The sequence below is a fragment of the Pristiophorus japonicus genome, chromosome 21, assembly GCF_044704955.1.
Source record: "Pristiophorus japonicus isolate sPriJap1 chromosome 21, sPriJap1.hap1, whole genome shotgun sequence".
NCBI lineage: Eukaryota > Metazoa > Chordata > Chondrichthyes > Pristiophoridae > Pristiophorus > Pristiophorus japonicus.
The window spans coordinates 38,469,298-38,492,779 of record NC_091997.1 but is presented as its reverse complement, the minus strand read 5'-3'; the positions used below and the strand labels follow the sequence as shown (position 1 = coordinate 38,492,779).

Genomic DNA, 23,482 nt, shown 5'->3' with positions numbered 1-23,482 from the left:
TTGGAAGGCAGCAAATGTAATCTTGCCATTCAAGAAAGGAGGAAGAGAGAAAACAGGGAACTACAGGCCAGTTAGCCTGACATCAGTCAACAGAATTCTGGAATCTATTATTAGGGACGTGGTAACAGGGCACTTAGAAATACCGAAGGAATGATATACTTGGTCCGAGTCAACATAGATTTATGAAAGGGAAATCATGTTCGAAAAATCTGTTAGAGTTTTTAGAGGTTGTAACGAGCAGGGTAGATAAAGGGGAACCAGTGGATGCGGTGTATTTGGATTTTCTGAAGGCATTCGATAAGGTGAGATTTTTGCACAAAATTAGTGCTCAAGGGATTGGAGTATTAGATTGAGGATTAGTTAATGGACAAAAAACAGAGAGTAAACGGGTCATTTTCGGGTTGGCAGGCTGTAACTAGTGGGATGCTGCAAGGATCAGTGCTGGGGCCCCAGCTATTCACAATCTATATCAATGACGGATGAAGGGACCGAGTGTAATGTATCCAAGTTTGCTGATGATACAAAGCTCGGTGGGACAGTAAGCTGTGAGGAGAACACAATGCGTCTGCAAAAGGATATAGACAGGTTAAGTCATTGGGCAACAACATGACAGATGGAGTATAATGGTGAGAGATTTGGAAATGTTGGTGTTCAGAGGGACCTGGGTGTCCTTGTACACCAATCATTGAAAGTTAACAGGCAGGTACAGCAAGCAATTAGGAAAGAAAATGGTGTGTTAGCCTTTATTACAAGAGGATTTGAGTGTAAGTGTAAAGCTGTCTTACTGCAATTATATCGGGCCCTGGTGAGACCACACCTGGAGTACCGGGCACAGTTTGGGTCTCCTTACCTAAGGAAGGATATACTTGCCTTGGAGTTGGTGCAACGAAGGTTCACTAGATTCCTGGGATGGGGTGGGGTGGGGGTGGAGCGAGGATTGTCCAATGAGGAGAGATTGAGTAGACTGGGCCTATATTCCTTAGATTTAGAAGAATGAGAGGTGATCTTTTTGAAAATTATAAAATTAATGGCTTCACTGGGGGCTGTTTCCCCGGGCTGGGGAGTCCAGAACCAGGGGTCACCGTCTCAGGGTAAGGGGTCGGCCATTTAGGACTGAGATGAGGAGGAATTTCTTCACTCAGGGTGGTGAATCTTTGGAATCCTTTGCCCCAGAGGGCTGTGGAACTCAGTCGTTCAGTATATTCAAGGTTGAGATCGATAGATTTTTGGACTCGAGGGAAATCGAGGGATATGGGGATCGGGCGGAAAGGTGGAGCTGAGGTAGAAGATCAGTCGTGATCTCATTGAATGGCGGAGCAGGCTCGAGGGGCCGAATGGCCGACTTCTGCTCCTATTGCTTATGATCTTATTATCGGAAGGGATATGTGTTATGTGAGAGGTTTGAACAAGCTATGGCTGTATTTGCTGGAGCAGAGATGGTTACGGGAATGTAATCAGAGTATTCCAAGTCTTGAGAGAGTTAATAATGAAAAATACTTTCCACAGGCGGGTGAAGTGGTACGAGAGGATTGACTCGGGGTTTGCACAAGAGACATAAAGGGGGAGCTATCAGAATATGGAATACATCGTCACACGTGGCTGCTGTTCCCAGTAGGTCACAGCCACACCGGGGAAATGAGAGAAACTCACAGCAACATATTGAAGGGTTCATGAATGGCCTCCTGTGTTGTAAATGCTAGGATTCTATATTGTCAGGAAGTTGCATTTTAAAGGTAGGTTTGAGGTCATTCGAGCTTGTTTTATTAATGTTTGTATTTTTTCATTCCTTCGATCAGGGTGATGTCAGATTTCACTGCCGTGAATTTCTCCATAAGGGCAAGGCATTCTATCCCATAACCTTCCTGTCAGCAGACAGCTTTATGCAGGTGCCAGGGTTGCCAATGCAGAACCAGTTATCCGTCAACTTCAGCTTCCGATCCTTTGACACAAGTGGTCTGCTTCTCTTCAGCAACTTTTCTGAGGGTCTCGGCTGGCTGGAGATGGGTTTAAGCGAAGGGCAGATCAATATAACGTTCCAACAGATGGCCAATAAAAGACTGGAGTTTGCTGCAGGTATAACATCCGGGGAAATGCCCACCTCTCACTCTGGGCCGTTTCCCATTTCTGTTCCACTCTCTTACCTAGAAGCCGAGCCTCGATGCTGCCCTCCTGTGGTGTAGCACGGAGCTGCACCCAGTCGGCGTAGCACCAGGAGTCTCTCAGGCGCTCCCTCGTATTGAGGATGACTTGCTTCCACACCAAAAAAGGATGAGTTCACAGGTGTTTCAATGAAGGACCTAATATTCCAGATCCTGAACTACATGTTGAAGGGTGGAAGATGCCTGTGCGTGGATTTTTTAACGTGTGGTGACCGTTGCACACCAGCCACCACACGGGCTTGACAGAGCTAGGCCTTGGTCCAGTGGCAAGAGTTGAACCAGGATGACTGGAGACCAGCTCTGCTGCACGGACCTAGTGCGCACACATATTGCAGTGTGGGCTGGCCCATGCTGCCCCTGGGCCCTCGCCTCTTCTGGGCCCCGATCACATCACTCCAGATCACTCACCGCTCCGGCTGTATCTGCCCACGTTCCAATCACCGACCTTGATTTTGGTGACATCCAATCCAGTCGCCCTCTTCACAGCCGTCACCCTCCATAAACGGAGCGGAAGTGTGGCAGCCCGGGAGCAGTGTGGAGGCATCGAACCATCCAAACCTCCTTCCCCTGATTCCTGCAGTGATTCCTGCTGGAAAGTGTGCGTGTGTACACACGAGTGTGTTTTTTGCACGTGTGCACATACATGAGTAGTGGGCTGAGGTCTCAGGCAGTGTAGGTGTTTGAGGGGAGGAGGGATGGAAAATGGGGGACGTTTATGGAAACAAAGCTTGTTTGGTTTTATTATCGCAGCTGGTTGATTCATTTTTGGTTAAAATGGTGATGTGTGGAAAAACAAAGTGAGCTGCAGCCAGTGCATGGTGTGGGGTTTCAGTTACTCATGGACTAACACTCAGCAACAGCTCTCTCTCGCTCTCTCTGACCTTCCAGGATATAATCTGACTGATGGACACTGGCATTCTGTTCAACTGGTGGCCCGAATGGACTCTGTGGTTGTTGTCATTGATGAGAGGGAGGATTCTCCAGTGCGGATTAACCATGCTCTGCGGGTGCAGACAGGCGATCACTACTACTTTGGAGGTGGGTGTCAGTGTCTTTTATTGATTTCTTGCCTCCTGTGACATTGGGAGCCAAGTTATTGCGTTCAATATTAAGATGTCAGCACAAGCACAACCTGAATGTTGTATATTACATAGAATTACTTACAAATGGTAACATGGAAACCATTTATCCCAACCAGTCTGTGTCGATGTTTATCCTCCGCTTCCTGTCACCCATCTAATCTATTCTTCAGTGTTAAATGTTTCAATCACTAACTGCAGAAGTGAATTCTACAGACCGAACGCACTGTGAAGAAAAGTTTCTTCTGCTCTCTCATAAGCCTATTACATTTAATCTTATCTCTGTTCCCTCGTTCTCGACCCTCAGTCACTGCAAACAGCCTGTTTCTATCGACTCTGTCCCAGCCCTTCATAATTTTAAACATCTCCATCAAATCACCCCATGTAATAAAAACACTCCCAATTTTCCAAATCTTTCTTCATATTTCCTCAGGCCATGCAGCGTCCCAGTGAATCTGCATTGTTCCCTTCCGATTGTGTGGACCCAAAACTGCACACAGTCCCCAACTGTGCTCGCACTGAGGTTCATCTACATATAGATTGGGCTAACCAACTGGTAGCAATGTGGTGGAGGAGGATTTCCTGGAGTGTATTAGGGATGGTTTTCTTGACCAATATGTCGAGGAACCAACTAGAGAGCTGGCCATCCTAGACTGGGTGATGTGTAATGAGAAGGGACTAATTAGCAATCTTGTTGTGCAAGGCCCTTTGGGGAAGAGTGATCATAACATGGTAGAATTCTTTATTACGATGGAGAGTGACACAGTTAATTCGGAAACTAGGGTCCTGAACTGAAGGAAAGGTAACTTCGACGGTATGAGGCGTGAATTGGCTAGAATAGACTGGCAAAGGATACTTAAAGCAATGGCAAACATTTAAAGATCACATGAATGAACTTCAGCAATTGTACATCCTTGTCTGGAGTAAAAATAAAACGGAGAAGTTGGCTCAACCGTGGCTAACAAGGGAAATTAAGGATAGTGTTAAAACCAAGGAAGAGGCATATAAATTGGCAAGAAAAAGCAACAAACCTGAGGACTGGGAGAAATTTAGAATTCAACAGAGGAGGACTAAGGGTTTAATTAAAGGGGGAAAATAGAGTACGAGAGGAAGCTTGCAGGGAACATAAGAACTGACTGCAAAAAGCTTCTATAGATATGTGAAGAGAAAAAGATTAGTGAAGAGAAAAAGATTAGTGAAGACAAACATAGGTCCCTTGCAGTCAGATTCAGGTGAATTTATAACGGGGAACAAAGAAATGACAGACCAGTTGAACAAATGCTTTGGTTCTGTCTTCACGAAGGAAGACACAAATAACCTTCTGGAAATACTAGGGGACCGAAGGTCTAGTGAGAAGGAGGAACTGAAGGAAATCCTTATTGGCGGAAATTGTGTTAGTGAAATTGATGGAATTGAAGGCCGATAAATCCCCGGGGCCGGATAGTCTGCATCCCAGAGTACTTAAGGAAGTGGCCCTAGAAATAGTGGATGCATTGGTGATCATTTTCCAACAGTCTATCGACTCTGGATCAGTTCCTATGAACTGGAGGGTAGCTAATGTAACACCACTTTTTAAAAAAGGAGGGAGAGAGAAAACGGGTAATTATAGACCGGTTAGCCTGACATCAGTAGTGGGGAAAATGTTAGAATCAATTATTAAAGATGAAATAGCAGCGCATTTGGAAAGCAGTGACAGGACCGGTCCAAGTCAGCATGGATTTATGAAAGGGAAATCATGCTTGACAAATCTTCTGAATTTTTTGAGGATGTAACTCGCAGAGTGGACAAGGGAGAACCAGTGGATGTGGTGTATTTGGACTTTCAAAAGGCTTTTGACAAGGTCCCACACAAGAGATTGGTGTGCAAAATTAAAGCACATGGTATTGGGGGTAATGTACTGACGTGGATAGAGAACTGGTTGGCAGACAGGAAGCAGAGAGTCAGGATAAACGGGTCCTTTTCAGAATGACAGGCAGTGATGCAGGGCTCAGTGCTGGGACCCCAGCTATTTACAATATATATTAATGATTTAGATGAAGGAATTGAGTGTAATATCTCCAAGTTTGCAGATGACACTAAGCTGGGTGGCGTGTGAGCTGTGAGGAGGACACTAAGAGGCTGCAGGGTGACTTGAACAGGTTGGGTGAGTGGGCAAATGCATGGCAGATGCAGTATAATGTGGATAAATGTGAGGTTATCCACTTTGGTGTCAAAAACACGAAGACAGAATATTATCTGAATGGCGGCAGATTAGAAAAAGGTGAGGTGCAACAAGATCTGCGTGTCATGGTACATCAGTCATTGAAAGTTGGCATGCAGGTACAGCAGGTGGTGAAGAAGGCAAATGGTGTATGTTGGCCTTCATAGCTAGGGGATTTGAGTATAGGAGCAGGGAGGTCTTACTGCAGTTGTACAGGGCCTTAGTAACATAGAAACATAGAAACATAGAAAATAGGTGCAGGAGTAGGCCATTCAGCCCTTCTAGCCTGCACCGCCATTCAATGAGTTCATGGCTGAACATGCAACTTCAGTACCCCATTCCTGCTTTCTCGCCATACCCCTTGATCCCCCTAGTAGTAAGGACGTCATCTAACTCCCTTTTGAATATATTTAGTGAATTGGCCTCAACTACTTTCTGTGGTAGAGAATTCCACAGGTTCACCACTCTCTGGGTGAAGAAGTTTCTCCTCATCTCGGTCCTAAATGGCTTACCCCTTATCCTTAGACTGTGACCCCTGGTTCTGGACTTCCCCAACATTGGGAACATTCTTCCTGCATCTAACTTGTCTAAACCCGTCAGAATTTTAAACGTTTCTATGAGGTCCCCTCTCATTCTTCTGAACTCCAGTGAATACAAGCCCAGTTGATCCAGTCTTTCTTGATAGGTCAGTCCCACCATCCCGGGAATCAGTCTGGTGAATCTTCGCTGCACTCCCTCAATAGCAAGAATGTCCTTCCTCAAGTTAGGAGACCAAAACTGTACACAATACTCCAGGTGTGGCCTCACCAAGGCCCTGTACAACTGTAGCAACACCTCTCTGCCCCTGTACTCAAATCCCCTCGCTATGAAAGCCAACATGCCATTTGCTTTCTTAACCGCCTGCTGTACCTGCATGCCAACCTTCAATGACTGATGTACCATGACACCCAGGTCTCGTTGCACCTCCCCTTTTCCTAATCTGTCACCATTCAGATAATAGTCTGTCTCTCTGTTTTTACCACCAAAGTGGATAACCTCACATTTATCCACATTATACTTCATCTGTCATGCATTTGCCCACTCACCTAACCTATCCAAGTCACTCTGCAGCCTCATAGCATCCTCCTCGCAGCTCACACTGCCACCCAACTTAGTGTCATCCGCAAATTTGGAGATACTACATTTAATTCCCTCGTCTAAATCATTAATGTACAATGTAAACAGCTGGGGCCCCAGCACAGAACCTTGCGGTACCCCACTAGTCACTGCCTGCCATTCTGAAAAGTACCCATTTACTCCTACTCTTTGCTTCCTGTCTGACAACCAGTTCTCAATCCACATCAGCACACAACCCCCAATCCCATGTGCTTTAACTTTGCACATTAATCTCTTGTGTGGGACCTTGTCGAAAGCCTTCTGAAAGTCCAAATATACCACATCAACTGGTTCTCCCTTGTCCACTCTGCTGGAAACATCCTGAAAAAATTCCAGAAGATTTGTCAAGCATGATTTCCCTTTCACAAATCCATGCTGACTTGGACCTATCATGTTACCTTTTTCCAAATGCGCTGCTATGACATCCTTAATAATTGATTCCATCATTTTACCCACTACTGAGGTCAGGCTGACCGGTCTATAATTCCCTGTTTCCTCTTTCCCTCCTTTTTTAAGGCCTCGCCTGGAATATTGTGTTCAGTTTTGGTCTCCTAATCTGAGGAAGGACGTTTTTGCTATTGAGGGAGTGCAGCGAAGGTTCACCAGACTGATTCCCGGAATGGCAGGACTGACATATGAGGAGAGACTGGATCAACTGGGCCTGTATTCACTGGAGTTTAGAAGAATGAGAGGGGATCTCATAGAAACATACAAGATTGTGACGGGACGGGACAGGTTAGATGCGGGAAGAATGTTCCTGATATTGGGGAAGTCCAGAACCAGGGGACACAGTCTTAGGATAAGGGGTAGGCCATTTAGGACTGAGATGAGGAGAAACTTCTTCACTCAGAGAGTTGTTAACCTGTGGAATTCCCTACCACAGAGAGTTGTTGATGCCAGTTCATTAGATATATTCAAGAGGGAGTTAGATACGGCCCTTACGGCTAAAGGGATCAAGGAGTATGAAGAGAAAGCAGGAAAGGGGTACTGAGGTGAATGATCAGCCATGATCTTATTGAATAGCGATGCAGACTCGAAGGGCCGAATGGCCTATTTTCTATGTTTCGTATAGATTCTCCGTTACATCTCAACATATTCTAGTCCTCTTGCCATAAAAGTCAGTATCCAATTATTTTTTTAAGGCACCAGTTCAGATGGTGCTTTAATGCCTTGTGAAGCTGAGCTGCCAATTACCTCTGCTCAGCACATCACCCAACCTTCCTCCATTCAGAGTATAGTTACTACTGTTTTATAACCGAAATGTACCACCTCACAATTACTGACGTTCAATTCCGTCGGCCACATTTCCCCCATTCCCCAATCTCCTCTTGTGGCTCCATTGGTCCTCAGAATTAGTTACTCTGCTTCCTTTCTCGCTAGCCCTGTATCCAAATCATTGATACACAAGAAATGGCCCAGAAGTGAACTATGTGGGACAAAGTAACCCACTTCCAACCACCCAGAGAAACTGCCCCTCATTCTAACCAGTTTTAATCTAATTTTCTATCCTCCCCCTAATTGCACCCCCTTAATCTTCTCCATCTGTGTCTGGTGAGGATTCTGATCAACTTTCTGAAGTACATCACATCCGCCGCATTTGCCCATCACTATGATTGACCTCAGGTTTATTAAGCATGATCGTCCTTTCTGAAATATATTTTCACTTCATTTAGATATTTAGTAATTTAATCTTCCATTAAAGATTCTTCTTTCCCTATGCCGGTGTTAAACTAACTGGCCCGTCAGTCCCTGGATTAGTTTCGAGAATGAAATTGTCCACTCTCCAATCCTTCAACACATACCCGCTCTCAGTATTCATTCTCTGCTAATTCCATCCCCATTTCCCTCCGCGCCCTTTGATGTGTCCTTTCCCGTAACTAATTTCTCAAATACTTTCTTTGTTATAATATTTCTCATCTTGTGTTTAACCAATTGCGGGTTTAGCTCTGCAGTCTCCTTCTCTTCTGCAAACACTGACATTAAATCCTTGTTCAGTATTCCCATTTATTCTCTCCTCACTCTCCATTCCCACCTCACATTTAACAATTCTCTTTTTACTGATAGAGTTGCAGAATACTTTACTGTTTTACTATTTTTGAGACTCTCTCCTCATTCTCCCTCCTTACTTTCCTTATTTCTCTCTCTCCCTTTATTTTACACGGGATATACGGCTCAGAAACAGGCCATTCGGCCCAACCAGTCCGTGCCGACGTTTATGCCCCACTCGAGCCTCCTCCCGTCTTTCCTTATCTGACTCTATATCAGCATAATCCTCTATTCCCTTTTCCCTCATATACTTATCTAGCCTCCCCTTAAATGCATCGATACTATTCGCCTCAACCCCTCCCTGTGGTAGCGAGTTCCACATTCTCACCACTCTCTGGGTAAAGAAGTTTCTCCTGAATTCCCCATTGGATTTCTTGGTGATTATCTTATATTGATGAACTCTAGTTATGCTCTTCCCCACAAGTGGAAACACTCTCTCTGTATCCACTCTATCAAAACCTATTTTTATGTTCTTATGTATTAATACCTCTGCTATCTCTTCCTTAGAGTCTTCTAAAAAGCATGGATGCAATTCATCCGGACCAGGGTTTTTTATCCTCTTTGAGTTTGATTAGTTTATTTAACATATCCCCTCTTTTTATTTTAAATGCAGTTATCTCTGCACTTATCTCTATTTATTTCCTCTTATTCTCACTTTGGCCTCACAATGCACTCTTCCTCATTTAAATGTGTTTCTAACCTCATTCTTTATCTGTGCCATCAATGATGCTTGACGCAGTCTCCTTTTCTTGTGTATATTATTCTGCTTTTCAAACAAGGTATTTGTTGAATATAGAGCTCATCACCTGTCTCCTTGTGCACTAACACACACCATCACACCTCACAGGCTGCCCCACTAGTGTGAGGAAGTTGGGTTGTTTCTCGAATGTGAGTGTGTTCCATGGCTGCCTGCAACATATCCACGTCGACAATTACCCTGTGGATCTGGAGCTGGTAAAACGACGCAAACTAGGAAGATATTCAGAGATGCTGTTTAACACTTGTGGAATAACTGACAGGTAGGTGAATCATCGAGTTAACGGGAAACAGACCCTCACCCTGAATAAACAGTGCCTGTGTACAATTACACAGTGAGTGACCCTTATCCTGAATAAACAGTGACTCTGTTGAATAAACAGTGACTCTGTACAGTTTTTTATTTTTTTAAAATTTTTTTTTTATTTGTTGCCAATCTTTCCAATTCTTTGTCAGACCATCTTGTCAGATTACAAACGCCAGAGGTCACCTTGCACACATCAAGGATCACTCTGCGCCAATGCTCTTAGCCAAAAGGCCTAGAGCCACTGCACCGTTCCTGGAAGTACTGCAATACCAGGTTCGTGCCATGGAGGTGGATGGGTCAAGTCACCCCACCCACCTCCTATTTTCACCCACCTCCTCTGTACAGTTACAGTGAGTGACCCTTACCCTGAATAAACAGTGACTCTGTACAGTTACACAGTGACCCTTACCCTGAATAAACAGTGACTCTGTACAGTTACAGTGAGTGACCCTTACCCTGAATAAACAGTGACTCTGTACAGTTACAGTTAGTGACCCTTACCCTGGATAAACAGTGACTCTGTACAGTTACACAGTGACCCTTACCCTGAATAAGCAGTGATTCTGTATGGTTACACAGCTTTTTGAGTCAAATGACTTGTGTCATTTACTGTCTTAATTAAGTTGCTTTTCCTGTTTTCATGATTGACAGATGTACCCCAAACTTGTGTGAACATGGAGGGATTTGTCTGCAGACATCAGAAAATTTTATGTGTGATTGTGAGAGAACGGGATATCAAGGTCCAACCTGTCATAACTGTGAGTGATGTTTGCTAACTGGTGTGTGGGAAGAGCAGGAATTAATGGGACAGTGTAGAGGGAGCTTTACTCTGTATCTAACACCGTGTACCTGCCCTGAAAGTGTTTGCCATGGGCGATTTTACTCCCAACTATGATGAACAAAATGTCTTAACAAAAATTATAACTTACGGGAATATATGGGGTGGGCGGAACTGTGTGTATACCTGGAGTGATTGCATTTTTCTTCCCTTCATCCTACTCAATTCCCCCCACATTTCATTGCTTCCTCCTCGCCCTCTCTCCCCGCTCCTTCCCTCCCCCTCTCTTCCCCCTTCCCCCTCTCTCCGCCCCCCTCCCCCTCTCTCCGCCCCCTCCCCCCTCTCTCCGCCCCCTCTCTCTGCCCCCTCCCCCCTCTCTCTGCCCCCTTTCTCCGCCCCCTCCCCTTCTCTCCGCCCCCCTGCCCCCTGTCTCCGCCCCCTCCCCCCTCTCTCCGCCCCCTCCCCCTTTCACCGCCCCCCTTCCCCTCTCACCGCCCCCCCTGCCCCCTCTCTCTGCCCCCCTGCCCCCTCTCCACCCCCTCCCCTCTCTGCGCCCCTCCCCCTCTCTCCGCCCGCTCCCCCTCTCTCCGCCCGCTCCCCCCTCTCTCCGCCCCCTCCCCCTCTCACCGCCCCCCTTCCCCTCTCACCGCCCCCTCCCCCTCTCTCTGTTCCCCCTCTCTCCGCCCCCTCCCCCTCTCTCCGCCCCTCCCCCCTCTCTCCACCCCCTCCCCTCTCTGCGCCCCTCCCCCTCTCTGCGCCCCTCCCCCTCTCTGCGCCCCTCCCCCTCTCTCCGCCCGCTCCCCCTCTCTCCGCCCGCTCCCCTCGCTCTGCCCTCTCTCCGACCCCTCCCCCTTTCTCCGCTCCCCCCTCTCTCCGCCCCTCCCCCCTCTCTCCGCCCCCTTCCCCTCTCTCCGCGCCCCCCTTCCCCTCTCTCCGCCCCCCCTTCCCCTCTCTCCGCCCCCCCCCATTCCCCTCTCTCCGCCCCCCCATTCCCCCTCTCTCCGACCCCTTCCCCCTCTCTCCGCCCCCCCTTCCCCCTCTCTCCGCCCCCTTCCCCCTCTCTCCGCCCCCACCCCTTTCTCCGCCCCCTCCATCTTTCTCCGCCCCTCTCTCTCCCCCCCCTCTCTTCGCCCCTCTCCCTCTCTCCGCCCCCCTCCCTCTCTTGCATTCTATTTTTCAAATCATTGAAAGCTCTCTATCCGGAGTCCTGTGATGGTTACAGAAAACTGGGTCTCAGAACTTCAGGAAATTACACCATTGACCCTGACGGGAGTGGTCCTTCGCGACCCTTTACTGTTCACTGCAGAATGACAGGTATTTATTTACCATCTCCAGCTGCTGTAATGGGCTTGGATTCAGCACCACAATACATCCTGGTAACCTGTGTCTCTCTGGCCTGGGCACATTCCACAGCCAAATCTCACCAGACGCAGTGTAAGGTGTCACTGCTTCACACTCCACTCCTACTCCAGGCTGCAGGCTTGTGTCTCCTCTCGGTTCAGATCGGAAGCTCAGTGGTCCGAGAGGTGCCAACTATTCTTTCACCCTGGCTGCACCCCGGACACCGGACACCACAGCGGGGGTGCGTGTATGGGTCGGGGTTGGTGGTGCTTGTATGGGTCAGGAGTTGGGGGTGCATGTGGAGGTTGGGGGTTGGTGGTGCATGTATGGGTTGGGGGTCGGGGTGCGTGTGGAGGTCGGGGGTTGGCGGTGCGTGTATGGGTCGGGATTGGTGGTGCGTATATGGGTTGGGGGTCGGAGGTCGGGGGTGCTTGTGGGGGTCGGAGGTCGGGGGTGCGTGTATGGGTTGGGGGTTGGGGGTTTGTGGTGCGTGTATGGGTCGGGGGTCAGGAGTGCATGTATGGGTCGGAGGTTGTGGGTCAGGGGTGCGTGTATGGGTTGGGGGTCGGAGGTCGGGGGTGCGTGTATGGGTCGGGGGTCAGGGGTCGGAGGTGCGTGTATGGTCGGGGGTCGGGGGTTGGCGAGCTGCTGCCTCACTCACTGATCTTGTGTTGACAGAGGACAAGGCTTGGACAATCATTTATCACCTGCAGCGACAGGACACCAAAGTAACGGGCTCGACTTTGGAGAAACCTTTCGTGGGGTACATCAAATATTACAACAACACAGAGGAGGAGATTTCTGCAGTAACTCTGGCCGCTGAGTATTGTGAACAGAGTATCTCCTTCTCCTGCTACAAGTCCAGGCTCCTCAACAGTCCGTGTGAGTACAGAGCTTGCGAGCACACTTGGGGTCAGTAAGTCCGTGTGAGTGAAATCCAGTCTGAGCCGGTCGAATCAGCTGATGGACAACGTTTCAGATCCGTTCTGTGACAGATACCAAACTCTGACCTATCGGCAGGGCTGTGTGTATAGGTGAGGCACTGAATTCACAGCTACACACTGGCCCATCTGTAGCACCCAGTGATTTCTCTGTGTGTCTAAGAACATAAGAAATAGGAGCAGGAGTTGGCCATTCAGCCCCTCGAGCCTGCTCCGCCATTCAATGAGATCATGGCTGATCATCGACCTCAACTCCTGCATATCCCTTGACTCCCTTAATATCCAAAAATCTATCGATCTCAGCCTTGAATATACTCAATGGCTGAGCCTCCACTGCTCTCTGGGGTAGAGAATTCCAAAGATTCACCACCCTCTGAGTGAAGAAATTTCTCCTTATTTCAATCTTAATTTGCCAACCCCTTATCCTGAGACAGTGACCCCTGGCTCTAGACTGCCCAGCCAGGGGAAACATCCTCCCTGTTGAGCCCTGTAAGAATTTTGTATGTTTCAATGAGATCCCCTCTCATTCTTCTAAACTCGAGGGAATATAGGCCTCGTCTGCTAAATCCTCATTGGACAATCCGCCCATCCCAGGAATCTGTCTGGTGAACCTTCGTTGCACTTCCTCTATGGCAAGTATATCCTTCCTTAGGTAAGGAGAACAAAACTGTACAAAGTACTCCAGTTGTGGTCTCACCAGGGCCCTATATAGTTGCAGTAAGACATCTTTACTCTTATACTCTAATCCCTTTGTAATAAAGACAAACATACCATTTGGTTTTCTAACTGCTTGTTGTACCTGCATATTAATTTTCTGGGATTCATGTACAACAACACCCAGGTCTATCTGAATACCAACATTTCCAAGTCTCCTGCCTTTTAAAAAGTATTCTGCTTTTCTATTTTTCCCCAAACTAAATCGCTCTCAAACTGAATACAAAATTCTATCATATTATGATCACTCTTCCCCAGAGGCTCCTTTACTACAAGATTTCTCATTGCATAATACTAGATCTAAAATAGCCTGTTCCCTAGTTGGTTCTTCAACATTCTGATCTAGAAAACTATCTTGTATACATTCCATGAACACGTCCTCCCCACTATTACTGTAAATTTGGTTTGCCTAGACTATATGAAGTTTAACATCCTAAGAACATAAGAACATAAGAAATAGGAGCATTTGACCCCTTGAGCCTGCTCCGCCATTTAATAAGATCATGGCTGATCTGATCTTGGCCTCAGCTCCATTTCCCTGCCCGCTCCCCATAACCCTTGATTCCCTTATCATTCAAAGATCTGTCTATCTCCACCTTAATCATATTCAAAGACCCAGCCTCCACAGCTCTCTGGGGTAGAGAATTCCAAAGATTCACGACCCTCTGAGGGAAGAAATTCCTCCTCATTTCTGTTTTAAATGGGTGACCCCTTATTCTAAAACTATGCCCCCCCAGTTCTAGATTCCCCCATGAGGGGAAACCTCCTCTCCGATTCTAGCCTGTCAAGCCCCCTCAGAATCTTACCTGTTTCAATAAGATCACCTCTCATTCTTCTAAACTCCAATGAGTATAGGCCCAACCACATACTCAACCTTTCTTCATATGACAACCCTTTCATCTTAGGAATCAACCTCGTGAAACTTCTCTGAACTGCCTCCAAGCAAGTATATCCTTCCTTAAATATGGAGACCAAAACTGCACGCAGTACTCCAGGTGTAGTCTTACCAACGACCTGTACAGTTGGAGCAGGACTTTTCTGCTTTTATACTCTATCCCCCTTGCAATAAAGTGATCAGGAAGGCAATTTCCATTTGCCTTCCTGATCACTTGCTGTACCTGCATACTAACTTTTTGTGTTTCATGCACAAGAAGCCCCAGATCCCTCTGTACTGCAGCATTTTGTAATCTCTCCCCATTTAAATAGTAATTTGCTTTTTTATTTTTCCTACCAAAGTGGAGAACCTCTCATTTTCCCACATTATACTCCATCTGCCAAATTTTTGCCAACTCACTTAGCCTATCTGGAATATTGTGTTCAATTTTGGTCTCCTAATCTGAGGAAGGGCGTTCTTGCTATTGAGGGAGTGCAGCGAAGGTTCACCAGACTGATTCCCGGGATGGCCGGACTGACATATGAGGAGAGAGTGGATCAACTGGGACTTTATACATTGGAGTTTAGAAAAATGAGAGGGGATCTCATAGAAACATACAAGATTGTGACGGGACGGGACAGGTTAGATGCGGGAAGAATGTTCCCGATATTGGGGAAGTCCAGAACCAGGGGACACAGTCTTAGGATAAGGGATAGGCCATTTAGGACTGAGATGAGGAGAAACTTCTTCACACAAGAGTTGTTAACCTGTGGAATTCCCTGCCGCAGAGAGTTGTTGATGCCAGTTCATTGGATATATTCAAGAGGGAGTTAGATATGGCCCTTACGGCTAAAGGGATCAAGTGGTATGGAGAGAAAGCAGGAAAGGGGTACTGAAGGAATGATCAGCCATGATCTTATTGAATAGTGATGCAGACTCGAAGGACCGAATGGCCTACTACTCCTGCACCTATTTTCTATGTTTCTATGCTTCTATGCAGTAAGACCTCCCTGCTTCTATACTCAAATCCCCTAGCTATGAAGGCCAACATACCATTTGCCTTCTTCACCGCCTGCTGTACCTGCATGCCACCTTTGAATGACTGATGTACCATGTCACCCAGGTCTCGTTGCACATTCTCTTTTCCTAATCTGCCGCCATTCAGATAATATTCTGCCTTCGTGTTTCTGCCCTCAAAGTGGATAACCTCACATTTATCCACATTATACTGCATCTGCCATGCATTTGCCCACTCACCTAACCTGTCCAAGTCACCCTGCAGCCTCTTAACGTCCTCCTCACAGCTCACACCGCCGCCCAGCTTAGTGTCATCTGCAAACTTGGAGATATTACACTCAATTCCTTCATCCTAACCTTTAATGTATATTGTAAATAGCTGGGGTCCCAGCACTGAGCCCTGCGGCACCCCACTAGTCACTGCCTGCCATTCTGAAAAGGAACCGCTTATCCCGACTCTCTGCTCCCTGTCTGCCAACCAGTTCTCTATCCACGTCAGTACATTATCCCTAATACCATGTGCTTTAATTTTGCACACCAATCTCTTGTGTGGGACCTTGTCAAAAACCTTTTGAAAGTCCAAATACACCACATCCACTGGTTCTCCCTTGCCCACTCTACTAGTTATATCCTCAAAAAATTCCAGAAGATTTGTCAAGCATGATTTTCCTTTCATAAATCCATGCTTACTTGGACCGATCCTGTCACTGCTTTCCAAATGCGCTGTTATTTCCTCTTTAATAATTGATTCCAACATTTTCCCCACTACTGATGTCAGGCTAACCAATCTATAATTACCCGTTTTCTCTCTCCCTCCTTTTTTAAAAAGTGGTGTTACATTAGCTACCCTCCAGTCCATAGGAACTGATCCAGAGTCAATACACTGTTGGAAAATGATCACCAATGCATCCACTATTTCTAGGGCCACTTCCTTAAGTACTCTGGGATGCAGACTATCAGGCCCTGGGGATTTATCGTCCTTCAATCCCATCAATTTCCCTAACACAATTTCCCGTCTAATAAGGATATTCTTCAGTTTCTCCATCTCGCTACACTCTCGGTTCCTTTGTGAAGACAGAACCAAAGTATTTGTTCAACTGGTCTGCCATTTCTTTGTTCCCCATTATAAATTCACCTGAATCTGAATGCAAGGGACCTACGTTTGTCTTCACTAATCTTTTTCTCTTCACATATCTATAGAAGCTTTTGCAGTCAGTTTTTATGTTCCCTGCAAGCTTCCTCTCGTACTCTATTTTCCCCCTCCTAATTAAACCCTTTGTCCTCCTCTGCTGAATTCTAAATTTCTCCCAGTCCTCAGGTTTGCTGCTTTTTCTGGCTAATTTATATGCCTCTTCCTTGGATTTAACACTATCCTTAATTTCCCTAGGGCTGCCACGGTTGAGCCACCTTCCCCATTTTATTTTTACTCCAGACAGGGATGTACAATTGCTGAAGTTCATCCATGTGATCTTTAAATGTTTGCCATTGCCTATCCACCGTCAACCCTTTAAGTATCATTTGCCAGTCTATTCTAGCCAATTCACATCTCATACCATCGAAGTTACCTTTCCTTAAGTTCATTTAATGTGTATTCCCTTGCCTTGTTAGCCCTCCCCAAATGCATTACCTAATACTTCTGCGGATTGAATTCCATTTGCCACTGGTCTGCCCACTTGACCAGTTCACTGATATATTCTTGCAGTCTACAGCTTTCTTCTTCATTATCAACCACACAGCTGATTGTAGTATTATTTGCAAACTTTTTAATCATACCTTACATTCAAGTCTAAATCATTGATATATACCACAAAAGCAAGGGATCTAGTATTGAGCCTCGCGGAACCCCACTGGAACCAGCCTTCCAGTCACAAAAACATCCATCAACCATTACCCTTGGCTTCCTGCCTCTGAGCCAATTTTGCATCCAACTTACCACTTTGCCCTAGATCCCATGGGCTTTTACTTTTGTGACCAGCCTGCCATGTGGGATCTTATCAAAAGCCTTGCTAAAATCCATATACACTACATCAAACACACTACCCTCATCGGCCCCCCTGGTTGCCTCCTCAAAATATTCAATCAAGTTAGTCAGACACGACCTTCCCTTAACAAATCCATGCTGACTGTCCTTGATTAATCCGTGTCTTTCTAAATGAAGATTTATCCTGTCTCTCAGGATTTTTTGCAATCATTTTCCCACCACTGAGGTTAGGCCGACTGGCCTGTAATTACTCGGTCTATCCCACTCTTCCTTTTTTAACAAAGGTACAACATTAGCGGTCCTCCAGTCCTCTGGCACCACACCTGTAGCCAGAGACGATTGGAAAATGATGGTCAAAGCCTCTGCTATTTCCTCTTTCGCTTCTCTTAACAGCCTGGATACATTTCATCCAAATTTATCCACTTTCAATGCTGCTAAGCTCCTTAATACTTCCTCTCTCACTATATTTATTTCATCCAATATATCACACTCTTCCTCCCTAATTGCAATGTCTGCATCACCCCTCTCTTTTGTGAAAACAGACGCAAAGTATTTATTAAGAACCATACCCACATCTTCCGCCTCCACACACAGATTAATGCAGGGAACAACGCCAGCCCTTATACATGGCCTTCTTCGACCTTACAAAGGCCTTTGACACTGTCAACCACGAGGATCTATGGAGCATCCTCCTCCGTTTCGGATGCCACCAATAGTTCGTCACCATCCTCCGCCTGCTCCACGATGACATACAGGCCGTGATCCTTACCAACGGATCCATTACAGACCCAATCCACATCTGGACTGGGGTCAAACAGGGCTGCGTCATCACCCCAACCCTCTTCTCAATCTTCCTCGTTGCCATGCTCCACCTCACAGTCAACAAGCTCCCCGCTGGAGTGGAACTAAACTACAGAACCAGTGGGAACCTGTTCAACCTGCGCCGTCTCCAGGCCAGGTCCAAGACCAGCCCAAACTCTGTCGTCGAGCTACAATACATGGACGATGCCTGCGTCTGCGCACATACAGAGGCTGAATTCCAGGACATAGTCGACATATTCACTGAGGCATACGAAAGCATGGGCCTTACGCTAAACATCCGTAAGACAAAGGTCCTCCAACAGCCTGTCCTCACTGCACAGCACTGCTCCCCAGTCATCAAGATCCACGGCGCGGCCCTAGACAACGTGGACCATTTCCCATACCTCGGGAGCCTCTTATCAACAAGAGCAGACATTGACGACGAGATACAACACCGCCTCCAGTGCGCTAGTGCAGCCTTCGGCCACCTGAGGAAAAGAGTGTTTGAAGATCAGGTCCTTAAATCTACCACCAAGCTCATGGTCTACAGAGCTGTAGTAATACCCGCCCTCCTGTATAGCTCAGAGACATGGACCATGTACAGTAGACACCTCAAGTCGCTGGAGAAATACCACCAACGATGTCTCCGCAAGATCCTACAAATCCCCTGAGAGGACAGAGGCACCAACATTAGCGCCTTCGACCAGGCCAACATCCCCAGCATTGAAGCACTGACCACACTTGATCAGCTCCGCTGGGCAGGGCACATTGGTCGCATGCCAGACACAAGACTCCCAAAGCAAGCGCTCTACTCGGAACTCCTTCATGGCAAACGAGCCAAAGGTGGGCAGAGGAAACGCTACAAGGACACCCTCAAAGCCTCCCTGATAAAAGTGCAACATCCCCACTGACACCTGGGAATCCCTGGCCAAAAACCGCCCTAAGTGGAGGAAGTGCATCCGGGAGGGTGCCGAGCAACTCGAGTCTCGTCGCCAAGAGCATGCAGAAAGCAAGCGCAGGCAGCGGAAGGAGCGTGCAGCAAACCAGTCCCACCCACCCTTTCCTTCAACCACTGTCTGTCCCACCTGTGACAGGGACTGTGATTCCTGTATTGGACTGTTCAGCCACCTAAGAACTCACTTTAAGAGTGGAAGCAAATCTTCCTCGATTCCGCGGGACTGTCTATGATGATGATGACCTTTGTGGTCTCTAATAGGCCCCACTATTTCTCTCGTTATCCTCTTGCTCTTAATGTATTTATAAAACATCTTTGGGTTTTTCTTGATTTTACTTGCCAAAATGTTTTCATGCTCTCTCTTTGCTTTCCTAATTTCCTTTTTAATTGCACTCCTGCACTTTCTATATTCCTCTAGAGTTTCTGCAGTATTGTGGCCTTAGTATCTGCCATAAGCCTTCCTTTTCTGTCTTTATCCTACCCTGTATGCCCCCTGACATCCAGGGGGCTCCAGATTTGTTATGCGCACCCTTTTTCTTTAAGGACATATACTTGCTCTAAACCCTCAGGATCTCCTCCTTGAATGCCCCCCACTGCTCTGACACTGATTTACCATCGAGTAGCTGTTTCCAGTCCACTTTGGCTAAATCACATCTCAGCTCAGCAAAGTTGGCTTTTCCCCAATTGGGAACTTTTATTCTTGGTCTATCTTTGTCCTTTTCCATAACCACCCTAACTCTAACTGAATTATAATCACTAGCACCAAAATGCTCTCCCACTGATGCCCCTTCCACCTGCCCAGCTTTATTCCCTAAAACTAAGTTCAGAACCGCCCCCTCCCGTTTTGGGCTAAAGAAGTTCTCCTGAATGTGTCTTAGTCTGACCCCCTTAATGCCTTACTATTGATTACTTTAGTGCTGTCCGTCTCTCCCAATCCTCTGTGCCTTTTGTTTCTCCTCTCTTATGTTACATCCTGATGCCCATCCCCCTCCCCGTGAGAATACTGGTCCCGGCCCTGTTGAGGTGCAACCCGTCCGGCCTGTACTGATCCCACCTCCCCCAGAACCGGCCCCAATGTCCCAGGAATCTGAAACCCTCCCTCCTGCACCATCTCTCCAGCCATGCATTCATCTTCTCTATCCTCCTATTTCTGTACTCACTAGCACGTGGCACCGGGAGTAATCCGGAGATTACTATCTTAGTGGTCCTGCTTTTTAATGTATTTCCTAGCTCCCTAAAAGCTGCCTGAAGGACCTCATCGCTCTTTCTACCTATGTCAAGTGGAGTGCATCCCTATGGAACAGCTCCCTCTTCCTCAGTACTGGTGCCAGTGCCCCATGAATTGAAATCCCTTCCTCCTACACCAATTTTTCAGCCATGCATTTAACCTTCTAATCGGTTTGTCCCTATGCCAATTTCAGCGTGGCTCAGGTAGTAATCTAGCGACATTACCTTTGAGGATCTGCAGTTTAATTTGGACCCTAGTTCCTCAAACTCCCTCGGCAGAACCTCATTCCTAGTTCTACCTATGTCGTTTGTTCTTACGTGGACCACGACAACTGGATCCTCCCCCTCCCACTCCAAGTTCTCTCCAGCCGCAAGGAGATATCATTAACCCTGGCACTGGGCAGGCAACACAGCCTTCGGAACTCCTGGTCACGGCTGCAGAGAACAGTATCTATCTCCTGACGATACTGTCCCTATCACAACTACATTCTTTCCTTCTCCCCCCCCCCCCCCCCCCATTTCAGTGGCTTCCTGTCCCACGGTGCTGTGGTCACTCTGCTCATTTACACTGGAGACTTTGCCCTCATCCACACAGGCAGCAACAGCCTCGAATCACAGGGGGAGGCCATTCGGCCCGTCGTGCCCGTGCTGGCTCTCTGCAAGAGCACTTCAGCCAGTGCCACTCCCCAAGCTTTTCTCCGTAGCCTTACAAATGTTTTCCTTCAGGTACTTATCCAATTCCCTTTTGAAGCTACGATTGAATTTGCCTCCACCAGCCTCTCGGGCAGTGTTAGATAGGGCAAAGGCCAAGGCTCCTCCAGCACTACACCTGGGGTCCTCTTACCTGCCTGAGTTGCAGTCACACCCTCCTGTCTCTGACCACTAACCAGACCTGTACCACTACCAAACGAAGGGGGGTGACTGCCTCCTGGATCAAAATATCCAGGTAACTCTCCCCCTCCCTGAGGAGTCTCTCTATGATTTGCCGCCCGCTCTGTCTCTTATTAATTGGCCTGTCTGTGATTTCTCTCTGGTAGCTGGGCTGCCCTTCGCTTGGTGGCTGGGCCGTGGATCTGAGAAGCATTTTTATTGGGGAGGCGCAAGTCCCGGAATCCAGGGATGTTCCTGTGGGATGGAGAGAGCCTGTACTGACCCAAAGTATTACTGCAACTGCGACGCAGACTACAGGCTGTGGTGAGTGTCCCTGCACATCCCAACACTGGGAGAGCCAGCCTCCCGGTTATTATCAAAATACCTCATGCTCTTTAGTAAAGGAAATCTGGAAAGTGTCTCTCTCTCTCTCTGTCTCTCTCTCTCTCTCTCTCTCTCTCTCTCTGTCTCTCTCTCTCTCTTTGGCTCTCTCCGTGTCTGTCTCTCTGTCTGTCTCTTTCTCTCTCTCTGTCTCTCTCTCTCTGTCTCTCTCTCTCTCTGTCTCTGTCTCTGTCTCTCTCTCTCTGTCTCTTGTCTGTCTGTCTTTCTCTCTCTGTCTCTTGTCTGTCTGTCTTTCTCTCTCTGTCTGTCTCTCTGTCTCTGTTTCTCTCTCTGTCTCTCTCTCTCTGTCTGTCTCTCTCTCTCACTGTCTCTCTCTCTCACTGTCTCTCTCTCTCTGTGTCTCTGTCTGTCTGTCTCTCTCTTTCTCTGTCTCTCTCTCGGTCTGTCTCCGGCTGTCTCTGTCTGTCTCTCCGTCTCTATCTCTTTCCCTGTCTCTGTCTCTCTCTTTCTCTGTCTCCCCTTTGCTCGCTCTCTCTCTGTCTCCCCTTTGCTCGCTCTCTCTCTGTCTCCCCTTTGCTCTCTCTCTCTCTCTGTCTCCCCTTTGCTCTCTCTCTCTCTCTGTCTCCCCTTTGCTCGCTCTCTCTCTGTCTCCCCTTTGCTCGCTCTCTCTCTGTCTCCCCTTTGCTCTCTCTCTCTCTCTGTCTCCCCTTTGCTCGCTCTCTCTCTGTCTCCCCTTTGCTCTCTCTCTCTCTCCCCTTTGCTCTCTCTGTCTCTGTTACTAATCTCACTCTCTTAACAGGAAGAGTGATCGAGGTTTGCTGAGGTTTAGGGACGATCTGCCAGTTACTAAAGTTGTTGTTGGTGACACAAACCGTTCGAACTCTGAGGCCAGGTTTAATGTGGGACCGTTGCGTTGCTATGGAGACGGTGAGTGTCATGGGGCAGCCTCTACTGACCAGCACAGGGGAGGGATCCCTTTGCTTGGCCCAGACAGTGTTTGCCTCAGCTCTGGGCAGTGGTCGTGGGCTCGAGCTGATTGGCCTGGTTGGGGGGTGGGGATCGCTGGACCCCGGGGCGGAGTGGGGGGGGGGGGGTGGTGGAGGGGCACTGGACCCCGGGGGGAGGGGGAGGATTGCTGGATCTTGAGGGTGGCGGGGGGAGGGGGCAGCACTGGACCCCGGGGGGAGGATTGCTGGATCTGGGGGGGGGGGGGGGGGAACGCACTGGACCCCGGGGTTGGTGGTGCGGGGGGGTGGGGGGAGGATTGCTGGATCCAGCTGTGGTGGGGGCATGGGGGTCACTGGACACGAGAGTGGAGTGGATAGGCTTTTGGCGGAAAGCTTGGTCGTTCCCGGCTAAGTTGCAGGTTTGTTCCGGACAGGTGGAGCATGGAATGGTGCCTCGTTTGTCCACGGGAATCACATCATGTTCCCCTCCTTCAATCCCGGCCCCAGTGCCGACATCTCGCTCTATTTTAAAACCACCTCCTCCTACGGTGTCTTCCTGGAGAATTCGGGATACAGGGACTTCATCCGACTGGAACTGAAATGTGAGTTTTGTTCTTTGAAGTAATGGAATCAGTAAAAATTAGAATTAAATATTTTGGGGGAAAAGGTTCCCAGCGCAGAATGAGGAATGATGGGAATAATCTGACGGATCGACAACGCGATGGGCATCGCCCCTCCCCCTTCCCCCTCCCCCCGCTCCCCTCTCCCCTTCCCCCCTTCTCCCCGCCCCTCCCCCCTCCCCCTCCCCCTGTCCCTCCCCCTACCTCCCCCTCCCACTTCCTCCCCGTCCCTCCCCTCCCCCTGTCCCTCCCCTCCCCCTCCCCCTCCCCTCCCCCTCCCCTCCCCCCGCTCCCCTACCCCGACCTTCCCCCTCGCCCTCTCCCCCGTCCTCCCCCTCCTCTTCCCCCTCCTCCCCGTCCCTCCCCCTCCCC

At 48.1% G+C, this 23,482-nt stretch overlaps 1 protein-coding gene across 1 annotated transcript in view; it reads left to right on the top strand.

Annotated features, from left to right (window-relative positions):
* The window catches only part of cntnap1 (contactin associated protein 1), a 64,558-nt gene that overhangs the window by 26,874 nt on the left and 14,202 nt on the right, over positions 1 to 23,482 (top strand). The window contains exons 7-15 of the mRNA XM_070863918.1: positions 1,797 to 2,073; positions 3,048 to 3,197; positions 9,487 to 9,658; positions 10,354 to 10,460; positions 11,672 to 11,794; positions 12,500 to 12,703; positions 21,369 to 21,525; positions 22,343 to 22,470; positions 22,925 to 23,092. Coding sequence (XP_070720019.1) covers positions 1,797 to 2,073; positions 3,048 to 3,197; positions 9,487 to 9,658; positions 10,354 to 10,460; positions 11,672 to 11,794; positions 12,500 to 12,703; positions 21,369 to 21,525; positions 22,343 to 22,470; positions 22,925 to 23,092 — 1,486 coding nt within the window. The remainder of the gene's footprint in view (positions 1 to 1,796; positions 2,074 to 3,047; positions 3,198 to 9,486; positions 9,659 to 10,353; positions 10,461 to 11,671; positions 11,795 to 12,499; positions 12,704 to 21,368; positions 21,526 to 22,342; positions 22,471 to 22,924; positions 23,093 to 23,482) is intronic.